Here is a 13,525-nt window from a genome sequence, read left to right on the forward strand (position 1 = left end):
GGGTGGGGCATTAAAATGGGACACCCTGTATATATACATCCGTCCGTCAATTTTGACCTTGACGAAATAAAGAAGTAGATTGGCTTAAATTAAGAAAGAATGACCTGTATTGTTTTGTGATTGTCGCAATAATTAACGAAAAATTAAATAAAAAAGATCGGCCAATCTGCGTGAGTAAAAGCGCGCGACGACGAGAGTCGTCCCATTGTAATCTGATACTACGATCGCGGCAAAGCGGTGGGCGGGTCGCTCTCCCAGACATGATGGTAGTTTAGGATATATCGCAATACGCATCGAAAAATTATTTGTCCTTTTAGTGGCGAGAAAATGATGCGCTATCATTTCCACACCACCTTGCGGTAGATAGCATGATACGCTTTTTATAGTGGTTTCCCCCATAGGCCTATTGCATTCTCAATTTGAAAATTATTCAAAATGCCATTACTATACGCTGAATGTATCTTAAATTAATAAAAAATTGATGGTGACAGTACCTTTACAAAAATTGATTCGTGATTGAAAATCCCTCGATAAAATGTATTGCACACGTTGATAAAATGCTTCAAGAATCCTTTCTTCATCTCGTACACGAAAGCGTACTGCTCGACCTGTTATGCATCCCCAATATTATGCACGACACCCAGTTTCACATAATTATTGCACAACACGTAAAATTGTACGGCCACTTGGTTTTCATGCACGCCCGGGAAATGATTTCATGTAAATTGCGGCCGCACGATAAGTATTTTCTCCCGCTAAGACGTTTTAATAAAAATCTTGTGTTCGCGTAGTAAATTAACAGTGAAAATGAAATATACTCTGCAGGAATATACGGATATAATTGTGGCATACGGACTAGTGGGAGAAAATACTTGTCGTGCGGCCGCAATTTACATGGAATCATTTCCCAGGCGTGCACGAAAACCAAGTGGCTGTACAATTTACGTGTTGTGCAATAATTATGTGAAACTAGGTGTGCATAATATCGGGATAACAGGTCCAGCAGTTTGCCTTCGTGTACGAGATGAAGAAAGGATTCTTGAAGCATTTTATCAACGTATCATTATCAACGGGTGCAATACATTTTATTGAGGGATTTTCAACCACGGATCAATTTTTATAAAGGTACTGTCACCATTAATTTTTTACATTTAAGCGTATAGTAATGGCATTTTGAATAATTTTCAAATTGAGAGTGGAATAGGCCTATGGGGGAAATCACTATAAAAAAGGCGCACCATGCTATCTAGTGACACGCAAGGTGGTGTGGAAATGATAGCGCATCATTTTCTCGCCACAAAAAGGACGGATCATTTTTCGGTACGTATTGCGATATATCACACACCATCATGTCTCGGAGTACAATCCGCCCACCGCTTCGCCGCGCTCGTAGTATCAAATTACAGTGGGACGACTCTCGTCGCCGCGCGCTTTTACTCACGCAGATTGGCCGATCTTCTTTGTTTAATTTTTCGTTAATTATTGCGACAATCACAAAACAATAGAGGTCCTTCCTGCTTAATTTGCGCCAATCTACTTCCTTATTTCGTCAAGGTCGAAAATTGACGGACACCCTGTATATAGTCTGCAATATCTTCGGAAAAAGTCATAAGTAAATCTCGTTAAATCAAACTAAAAATTTATATACCATTTTGAAATGCACCACGTAAAATTCGAGATATTAATTAAACAAGATCGGCCAATGCGCGTGGCTAGAAGCGTGCGCCGCCATCATGTTTTGGAGAGTCCGTCCACCGCTCCCTCTCCACTTACCGCTTCGTCGCGCGCCAACACACTCATCGCTCCTTTTCTCTCCAATCACCGCTTCGCCGCACGTCGTCATTATGTTACAGTGAAACTGCTTTCGTCGCCGCGCGCTTCTAGCCATGCGCATTGGCCGATCTTTTTTAATTAATATCTTGAATTTTACGTGGTGCATTTTAAAATGTTATATGATCTTTTAGTTTGATTTAACGAGATCTACTTATGTTTTTTTCCGAAAAGGTTGCACAGACATCGTGTATATGTCTACTACTAGTGTTGTCTGATTTCTCTGCGTCTATCTGCTCGCAGATGACGGAACACTAATAACGGATTGTACTAAAGACTGTATCAAATAAAATAATATTGTTACGTCTCTAAGTTCATGTCAAATCAGCATGTCAAATCAAGTCGGCATTAAAAATTATTCTCTAACGCGTTGTTAAAGAATGTTTAAAAAAAAGACTAGACAAGAGAGATTCGAGCAAGCTGTCCGAACGCGTTTCCGACGGCTCCGACTATTTGCGTATTTTAATTTTTAAATTACGTGTTTCGTATTTTGTGTTGTTGTATTATACTACGTTATCAGTTATTATTAAAGGTCCTCGTACTTTTTAATAAAATGTATCTTTATTTCGCGAGTATCGGATGTGTCGAACGGTTGCGCCGTGCGCTTCAATAATATCGATTATGATCTGCGGACGTAACTATATATATGAAATGTATATTCATTAATTTGGCTATGTCAGTGGACGTGATCTATGCCGTTAAGTCAGAGAAATTCGAAATTGATTGTAATGATGATAATACCTCTGAAATTTACCCTAGAGAGAGAAAATGAATGAGCGGTGAATGTATCAATTGGAATAAATTAGCCACTGATACAGGATCACCAGCCAGTGATATTTTTATGGCATTAAAAAAATTTGATGAAGAAAAAAAATCTAAAGAGATAAAATTTGTATAAATGCCAAACTTCAATTAAAACCTTTTGTTTTGTTTACTTCTTGAGTACCTTTCTATCAATTAACATATCAATTAACTTACGAATGTTTACTCAGGATCCAAACTGGGCAGTCCCTTGCAAAAAAACATTCCTAAAGTCAAGAGAATAAAATTTTCGACTAATTAAAAAGTTAATTAGATACTAATTTCAACCATATACGGAATAGACGTCTAACAACTCTTTAACCGTCTTTTCGATCTTATTTTTCAATTTCATTTCAATCTCATTTCTCACTGGAATAAGAATAACAATTTTAAATATCTATTACATGTCTTTTTCGTTTTCTATCTATTTCATATTTTCTGCAACAAATATTCTTTGTATTATTTACAGTCGGCTGAAAATGATGTACCGATTACGTCACGTCCTATAAATTCCTTGGTGGAAGTCTTCACGCCGGTTATAAATAGTATAACTTCAACGAATCCTGAAAACAAACCAACAACTATATCAATTAACCCGATTACAACTACTACTCCTATTACTACCATATCAATACCAACTACCGTACCAACAACTATTGCTGCTACTACTACAACAACACCTGAGACTACAACAGCTGCAACTACAACAACAGCTGCAACTACAACAACAACTGCTACTACAACGACAGCTGCAACTACAACAACTGCTGCAACTACAACAACTACTACTTCGATCATTCCTACAATAACTACCACTCCTACAACAACTACCACTTCTACAACAACTACCATTCCTACAACGACTACGATAAGTCAAATAAAGAGTAGTATATTTTCTTTTCCTCAGCTTACAACAGCCACCATAAAAGCTAACACTTTATCAGATATAACAAAACGTTCAAATACAGTCTCATCATTACCTACTGCAACAATATCTGCAAACAACATATTAAACGAATTACAAATGAATACGAAGGAGAACGTCTTTGGTACAACATTCGAAGATTTGACTTTCCTGAATTCATTGGTAAATCAATTTCATTTTTTTCTAATTACATTAACGATTTTTTAACGTTTTTTAAAGATAAATTAAAATAACAAGAATATAAAAAATTAAAAAGTAGAAATAGTGATTGACAATTACTAGAAATTTTCCAAAGAACAATACATAAATTTCGCTTATTAGTTTTTATTTTTTTTTTATTCATTAAAGATTGCTCAAGCAACTGAAGTTTTATTTATAATTTTTTTAAAATAATTTTTTAATAAACTATAAATAATAAAGATTTTTTCTAAAATTACTCAAAATCGTGACAATATAGTTAAAGTCAAAATCATGGAAGAATTTGTTTATATATATGTACTAATGTAAAGTTATATTATTAAATTAAATTAAATTATATATATATATACAGGGTGAGGCATCTAAAACAGGCCACCTGAATAACTCCGTTGGTAAGCCGAATACAAAAAAATTGTTCAGACAAAAGTTGTATGGTTTCAAGGGGGACATATGACGGTGTCATTAGTTTAATCTTGAAGAGCCACCCGAAGGTCACGTGAAGGTCAGCTCCAACTTTTTAAATGGGATACCTTATATGCTTTTGCATATTCTTGTAGCTCATCTCAAGAGCTTTCCAAAACACTACAATTATGTTAGTTTTCATTAAATACTTTCCAAGTTATGAGGCTTGAAATCATTTTTTAATTTTACATAAACCGTAAAATATCTTGTAAAATATTCATTTTTCGATTATTTTACCTTAATATTTTTATGTACAAAATAATGAGAAGAATCAATTGGTGTAAAGAAAACACATAATTGCTTCGAACAAAAAAATGTAATTGTTAATTGCAAATTACATTTTTTTGTTCGAAGCAATTATGTGTTTTCTTTACACCAATTGATTCTTCTCATTATTTTGTACATAAAAATATTAAGGTAAAATAATCGAAAAATGAATATTTTACAAGATATTTTACGGTTTATGTAAAATTAAAAAATGATTTCAAGCCTCATAACTTGGAAAGTATTTAATGAAAACTAACATAATTGTAGTGTTTTGGAAAGCTCTTGAGATGAGCTACAAGAATATGCAAAAGCATATAAGGTGTCCCATTTAAAAAGTTGGAGCTGACCTTTACGTGACCTTCGGGTGGCTCTTCAAGATTAAACTAATGACATCATCATATGTCCCTCTTGAAACCATACAACTTTTGTCTGAACAATTTTTTTATATTCGGCTTACCAACGGAGTTATTCAGGTGGCCTGTTTTAGATGCCTCACCCTGTATATATATATATATATATATATATATATATATATATATATATATACAGGGTGTCCGTAGATTTTCGACCAAAATGAAATAAATAAGTAGATTGGCTCGAATTAAGAAGGAATGACCTGTATTGTTTTGGGATTGTCGCAATAATTAACGAAATATTAAATAAAACAGATCGGCCAATCTGCGTGAGTAAAAGCGCACGGCGACGAGAATCGTCCCACCGTAATCCGATACTACGAGCGCGGCGAAGCGGTGGGCGGGTCGCTCTCCGAGACATGATGGTGGTTTGCGATATATCGCAATACCGCGCCGAAAAATGACTCGTCCCCCCTTTTTGTGGCGAGAAAATGATGCGCTATCATTTCCACACCACCTTGCGGTAGATAGCATGGTGCGCTTTTTTTATAGTGGTTTCTCCCATAGGCCTATTCCACTCTCAATTTAAAAATTATTCAAAATGCCATTTACTATACGCTGAATATATCGTAAATGTAAAAATTAATGGACAGTACCTTTACAAAAATTGATTCGTGGTTGAAAATCCCTCGATAAAATGTATTGCACACGTTGATAATGTGATACGATGATAAAATTCTTCAAGAATCCTTTCTTCATCTCGTACACGAAGACGTACTGCTGGACCGGTTATCCCGATATTATGCACGACACTCAGTTTCACATAATTATTGCACAACACGTAAAATTGTACGGCCACTTGGTTTTCGTGCACGCCCGAGAAATGATTCCATGTAAATTGCGGCCGCACGATAAGTATTTTCTCCCGCTAGTCCGTATGCCACAATCATATCCGTATATTCCTGCAGAGTACACTTCATTTTCTCTGTTAATTTACTACGCAAACACAAGATTTTTATTAAAACGTCTTAGCTCTCGCACGCTGTTACCAGACTGCGTACGCCAGCAGCACGCAACTACAGCTGACAGCTGAGCGGACATGTGAGTGTAAGCGTACGTGTGAGTTCGACGCCTGCGCACTATGATTACACTCACAGTCCGCTCAGCTGTCAGCTGTAGTTGCGTGCTGCTGGCGTACGCAGTCTGGTAACAGCGTGCGAGAGCTAAGACGTTTTAATAAAAATCTTGTGTTTGCGTAGTAAATTAACAGAGAAAATGAAGTGTACTCTGCAGGAATATACGGATATGATTGTGGCATACGGACTAGCGGAAGAAAATACTTATCGTGCGGCCGCAATTTACATGGAATCATTTCTCGGGCGTGCACGAAAACCAAGTGGCCGTACAATTTTACGTGTTGTGCAATAATTATGTGAAACTGAGTGTCGTGCATAATATCGGGATAACCGGTCCAGCAGTACGTCTTCGTGTACGAGATGAAGAAAGGATTCTTGAAGAATTTTATCATCGTATCACATTATCAACGTGTGCAATACATTTTATCGAGGGATTTTCAACCACGAATCAATTTTTGTAAAGGTACTGTCCATTAATTTTTACATTTACGATATATTCAGCGTATAGTAAATGGCATTTTGAATAATTTTTAAATTGAGAGTGGAATAGGCCTATGGGAGAAACCACTATAAAAAAAGCGCACCATGCTATCTACCGCAAGGTGGTGTGGAAATGATCAGCGCATCATTTTCTCGCCACAAAAAGGGGGGACGAGTCATTTTTCGGCGCGGTATTGCGATATATCGCAAACCACCATCATGTCTCGGAGAGCGACCCGCCCACCGCTTCGCCGCGCTCGTAGTATCGGATTACGGTGGGACGATTCTCGTTGCCGCGCGCTTTTACTCACGCAGATTGGCCGATCTGTTTTATTTAATATTTCGTTAATTATTGCGACAATCCCAAAACAATACAGGTTCCTTCTTAATTCGAGCCAATCTACTTATATATTTCATTTTGGTCGAAAATCTACGGATACCCTGTATATATACTTCAAGATTTACAGGGCATCGATGCAATCTCTTCGGAAAAAAGAAACATAAGTAGATCTTGTTAAAACTAAAAAGTTATATACCATTTTGAAATTCACTACCTAAAATTCGAGGTATTAATTAAAAAAGATCGGCTAATGTATGTGGCTAGAAGTGCCGGAAGGCGATCTCACTGTAACAATGGCGACGCATGGCAAAGCGATAATTGGGGAGAGGAGAAGTGATGAGTGTGTTGGCGCGCGGTGAAGCGATGAATGGGAAGGGAGCGGTGGACAAACTCTCCAAAATATGATGGCGTGCGCTTCTAGCCACGCGCATTCGCCAATCTTTTTTAATTAATATCTCGAATTTTACGTGGTGCATTTCAAAATGGTGTATAACTTTTTAGTGCGATTTAACGAGATTTACTTAAGTTTTTTTTTGGGGGCAGATTGCACAGACATCCTGTATGTATGAGCACGGACTAAAACTGGATTAATATGAATCAAAGTATTTCTATCTTTATAATATATATGAAAGATCGGTGAAGTGTCCTCTACTAATTATCTAAATAATCGTTATTTCTTCTATTAAGTTGTAAGAATATTAAAGTATTTTATGTTGTATAATAAATTATAAATAATATAGCAAAAATTTTTTTGTAGTTACAGAACAATAACGTTAAAACTACATCGAAAACACTAAATGATATAGAACAAATGTTAGCAAACAGGGTGAGCAAAAAACAATATTTATAATAAACACGTATTTGAATATAATATCTCTAATATAAGAACGTGTCTATTATTATTTTTTTAAATTATTGTTGTTTTATATATTTTTATTGTTATATATTTTTTATTTTATATATAATATATTTTTATTTTCTGTAGATCTTAGCACTTGCACTGACTAAACCTGGACCGACACGATCGCCGAAAGCGATTAAAACCGAAAATTCAAATAGCATTCTTAATACAGTCAAGGATTTTCCATCATTTGAATCATCTTCCGAACCGATAATAATCGATTTATTGCCAGTTTCATCAACGCTATCACCAAGTGTTAGTAGCACTGCATCGACTACAAAAAAATATATCGAAGCGAGAACGCCCGCATTGATACAATCTAACGCTGTACCAATTACTACGACTAAGATACCAATCGTTATTACTGCTAAATCTAAAACGACAATGCGACCCAAGACTACTACTCAAGCACCCGTGGGATTTGGTGTAAGTTTATGGCGAGCATTGTTCGGCAGCAACCGTTTTGAAGCGTCCACAAGAGCAAGTGTTAAGAAAAATCCAAAACCTGTGACTTCTAAACCAATCCATGTTACTCAAAAATCTATTGAGATTCAGAAACCAGTACCAGTACAAGTACAAACTGTACAATCAACTACGCATACAAGTCATATAATGTCCGCGATCAAGTCGCATACAACGCCAAGAAGCGTCAGTATTTCGGACATCCAAGTGATCTCGACTAAACCGCATGCAGACAATATTGATTCCGCCTCTGCTTCGACACCAAGTTCAATTTCAACACAAAAAGCATTGTTAAACAATCCAAATCCTAGATTGAATAATGTCCTTACGTCTACACATTCACCCGAGGATGATACGAAATTCTTAGTCGCACTCTTGCAAGCTATACAAACAGGTATAAAACTTAAAGCTTTAGTATTATATTTTTTTTATAAGATACTTCAATAAAATGCAAATTTAATTATAATTATAATATTAATAAAATTTTATTAAATATAATATAATATAATATTAATAAAATAAATATAATATAATTATAATATAAATTCACATAAATTAAAATCTCGCGAACTAATAAGTTTTAGATGTCGGATAGTCAGATGTATAACATAAATTCACTTTTGATTTAGAATTGTAAAAACAAATTTCTAATGTTTTATCAATAATTAATTAAGCTGCTTAGATTGGTTTAAATAATGTTTTTTTATACTTTTTGAAATTAATGAATTCATTTAAGAGATTTTTATAAGATTCCAAAATCTGAAGTCATGCAGAGAGAGATTAATAGATAAGCAAAAATTTTATTTTAATTGCGAAATTAATTTTTACGTTTCCAATGTTTAAAACTACAAGTTCATTTTCTTCGAAACTTCTTAAGAGATTTTTATTAATCCATAATAAATTTTTATATTAGAAATGAAAACTAGCACTTCTACAACACCTAAAATAACTGAAGATGATGAAGCCTTTTTAAGAGCGATTTTAAATAATCAAGCTAGCATTTCTACTGCGACACCATTAACAACCGAATTGAATCCTGCTGCTATGCTAGCATTACTTTTAAAACAACAAGGCATAGAACCGTCAACACCAGCAATAAAATTTAGGGAACAATTGCAATTAGCTGTAAGTAATGGTTTTTTTGCTATTTTCTTTCAAGATATTCTGCAATTTATGATTTATTAAAAATGTTTTAATATCTACACAAAGAAGTGCGCGATAATGAAAAATCGATCATTTTCCAATTAATAAATATTAGAATATATAAAATGCTTAATAAATAAATAATGTTTGCTCATATATTGCAATATATTTTTAATAATTATAACAATTGAGAATTTAGAATTATTATAAATAATTATAAAAAAAACTATATATTAAAATTTCAAAAATATAAATTTATTGAAACTTTTTTTACCTAATTACAAATTAGAGCTGCTTTAATAAAAATTGGATTTAAAAAGTTTATTCTTAACAGAGGATAGAAGATTAAAAATTATTTAGATTATTAATTTCTGTTGACATATAATCGAGTTCAGATTTATGCTTATATAATATAATTGATGAAAAATGTGATAATTCGAAAAATCTTATATTTATTAATGATAAAGAGATCTAAGAAATAAGTACTTGATAAGCTAATTTATAATTTTTCTACGAAATATATAATGCATGTATTTTGAAATTTTTTCCAATTAAGAAAAATTAATATATGTATCAGAACCTGGACATGACCACTACTCGATCAATGACAATGACCACTAATCGACCAACCTTCAGTTCGAGCACGATTAGCACAAGAAAACAATCGACTACACCGAAACAATCTTCTAAACCATCGAAAGATAATCGAAATCCTGATTATACGTGGTCTCCCAGTTCAACATATCCACCTCCTCTTTTCGGAGAAAATTCGAGTAGTGGACTGATTACTGCTACTAGAGCTATCGGTCAATTTCTTGGCGCTGCTATTACGGTAAATATTTATCATGAACAAATTTTTCCTATTTTTACTTTTCTTACTTGTGATTGTAAAAAATTTAGTCAAAATCTAAAATTCTAAAATTTTATCTTGCTATAAAATGACTTTTATCTTTGTTTTTAAGATATCTAATATGTGCATTTATTAAATTAAATTTGCTTTATGAAAAAGTATTCTTTAAAAGCAAAATTATTTTTGAAAATTAAATTATAAAATAACTATATAAAATGAATTATAATTCTATATAAAATAAATTATGAAAATAAGTTGTGAAAGTATGCAAAATAGTTTTCTTCTATTTATTTCATTTTCTATATTTTTGAATAAGATAATTAATATAATTAAGAATAAAATAAAAAAGACTTTTTATAATACTTTATATATTATATATTATATACCACACATATTAAAATTTTTTTAAATCATATTTATTATTAATGTTTTTATTTCAATTTTTGTTAGGGTGCAGCTCAACAATTACAATCTTTTCTAAGAAATAGTACCAGAAGCATAAATGGATAATATTAGAAAAGGACAATATATATTCATCCGACAATATATATTCATCATTTCCGTTTTTTGAGAACAAAAGTCAGAATTGATGTTATAGCAGTTATTAATCAGGATTACGTTCCAAAACATCCTCTCTAGAGAAAAATTTTACTCTATAACCATTCTAAAATCTCTTCGAGCATTTCAAAACTGAGAGGAAACATTCGTGTTTTCTCCATTTGTGTAAAATTCTCACCTGCATTTTGACTAAACGACAAGCAATAAAAAATGGCGAAAAAAATGGAAGTGTAAGTTGAAAATTTTTTAAATCCAAATTATAAAATAGATAACATTCCAATTGTATTCGAATTTTATAAGATAATAGTATTTCCTTTTAATTACATCCAGTGCGTTCCAAAACTCGATTACTTTCGTTACACAATTTGTTTCTCTTCATTTACCTTGCGTTACCACTAATAACAATTTTGGAACGTAGTCTAAAAACATAGTTACTGTTGAAAACGCATTTAATGATAATATGAAAATCGACGCTACGAAAACTCAAAATGAACAGCACAAAGTAACCTAATAATTCAAGTAGCAAAGAGATGCCAGAAGACAACATAATAACAAAAAAATTTAATCATCCATACAGCATAGAAACTTCCATCAACATTGTTACAATGTTACAACATTGCTCATTGCAGTGTAATGTTGCGAAAATATTGTAAAGACATTATTTTATAATATTATTTTAGCAATGTTGCAGTAACATTTTAAAATAGCGAAAATATATAATAGCGTATGACATGTTTTTTCACTTGCCACTATACGGCAACATCAAACTTAACTCGTATTCAAATTTTCATCTAAAATAGATATAGAGTTTACAAAGAACTAATGTAGTAAGGTATATTTCTTGTCTTGTGTCAGTTTAATTTCTGATAAGCTGGCTTGATTTGTTTAATATTCTGAATCAAATTATTTGTTTAATAATTTGGATCCCTCGTTGAAATTCAGAATATAAACAGATTTTTCTCAATTGGGAGGGTAAATGGGAAATAGTACATTTATTGCACATATTAAGATATTCTGGTGTTGAGTGTATGTAAAATAATTGTATATAGATTATCGAGATTTACATATTTAATAAGAAACATTAAAAGAGAAACATTTAATAAGAAATACTAATAGATGTTTTTTAAAGACATTTTTTCCTTTTCATTAAACATCTTTTATATTTTCGAAGCTTATTCATTAAATTTAAAGCATTCTACATTTATAGCTAAACGTGCTTTAATATTACAAATACATTGCACTGTAACATTATTATAATCTTACATTATAATATTTCTAAGAGCAACATTTCAACGTTGCTACAAGCTTCCAATAACATTTCGCAACTTCTATGCAATACTACAATGTTATATATAACGTTATTGCAATCTTTTTCGGTGCTGTATGAGCATAATCTACTTTACAGTCATTTATAATATGATTTATGATATTGACGACTAATAACTGAAAAAGAACATAAAAATAAAAGTAATATCAATTTGGTTACGATGTTATTTTGCTACTTGCAAAATATTGTCGTATTATAATATTATGTATATATAAAAATATACAATTTAATATTATAGATTAGTGCTGGAATTTACTTGCAACTTTCGACCAGATTTCTTAGCTTACACCATAGACATAGTAAGTATAGACCGAGCATCCATTGTATAAGCGTTAAGCATACGAAAAGAAAGACAAAAAATGTAAGATAAGTTTCTTTCTCTTTTTAATGCCGAAGAAGTGGGGAGCATTTCTCCTCATCTCCTCGCCTCTCCATGACGAACCGGCGCGAGAAGATGTGGAGAAGTGCTCCCCACTTCTCCGGCATTGAAAAGAGAAAGAAACTCATCTTACATCTTTTGTCTTTCTTTTCGTATGCTTAACGCTTATACAATGGATGCTCGGTCTATACTTACTATGTCTATGGCTTACACCTACTGTTCTCCTCCTACAGTTCACTCCTTAGCGACCGCACCGCCGGTCGCTCATAACTAAGGAGCGCTCAGGAACGTGCGTGTCACAAATGTAATGTGGCAATCTTTTCAAGTTCTCTTTATTGTTTAATAAAAATAATTATTCTATTATTAATTACGTTTAAAACTCAAATATTTTAAATTGTTACAGAACATATACATAATTAATAATAGAACAATTATTTTTATTATTAATAAACAATAAAAAGAACTTAGATAGATTGTCACATTACATTTATGATGCGTTCCTGAGCGTCCCTTTATGAGCGCTCCTTTACGAGCGACCGGCAATATGATCGCTAAGACGCAGCGGTAGGAGGGGAACAGTAGACGTAAATTAAGAAATCTGACCGAAAGTTACAAGTAAATTCCAGCACTCTTCTATATAGTACTAATGATTGATCAAACGTAATTAAATAAATAACAAAATAACTTATATTTAAGTGATAAAAATTCGAGAAATTTAATTTAGATAAAAATTAAATTCCGATTTTTCATTTCAAATAAGCAATAAGTAGAAGACTTTCTACTTAATCACCCGATTTTTCGAACAATCTGTTTAATATTCTAAATCTTTTTTGCATCAGATAGATAAAGATATATTTTGCATCTCTTAAGTTAATATGTTATATTACTTTAATAAATAGTGTTTACTGAGAACTACTTTTTCAATTATTATATGCATATCAGTTAATGAAAAGCATGAATAATGAATACGAACAAGTCAACATCTATACAGTACAAAAAATTGCAAATTATTGCAGAATAATTTCATTGAAACATTACAATATTACAAATTGATTGGGAAATTTTGCTGCATTATTGCTATAAAATTGCGGCAACGTTAAGATGTATGCTTTC

The 13,525-nt window shown here is 32.6% G+C and overlaps 1 protein-coding gene across 1 annotated transcript in view; it reads left to right on the plus strand.

Moving 5' to 3' along the window:
- Positions 1-11,729, plus strand: part of LOC105256518 (mucin-17) — a 155,572-nt gene extending 143,843 nt beyond the window's left edge. The window contains exons 13-18 of the mRNA XM_025406776.1: positions 3,101-3,718; positions 7,550-7,618; positions 7,778-8,549; positions 9,069-9,280; positions 9,876-10,130; positions 10,599-11,729. Coding sequence (XP_025262561.1) covers positions 3,101-3,718; positions 7,550-7,618; positions 7,778-8,549; positions 9,069-9,280; positions 9,876-10,130; positions 10,599-10,658 — 1,986 coding nt within the window. The 3' untranslated portion in view covers positions 10,659-11,729. The remainder of the gene's footprint in view (positions 1-3,100; positions 3,719-7,549; positions 7,619-7,777; positions 8,550-9,068; positions 9,281-9,875; positions 10,131-10,598) is intronic.
- The last annotated feature ends 1,796 nt before the right edge of the window (positions 11,730-13,525 follow it).

This window comes from Camponotus floridanus, unplaced genomic scaffold (genome assembly GCF_003227725.1).
Source record: "Camponotus floridanus strain SB8 unplaced genomic scaffold, Cflo_v7.5 scaffold153, whole genome shotgun sequence".
In the NCBI taxonomy this organism is placed as follows: domain Eukaryota; kingdom Metazoa; phylum Arthropoda; class Insecta; order Hymenoptera; family Formicidae; genus Camponotus; species Camponotus floridanus.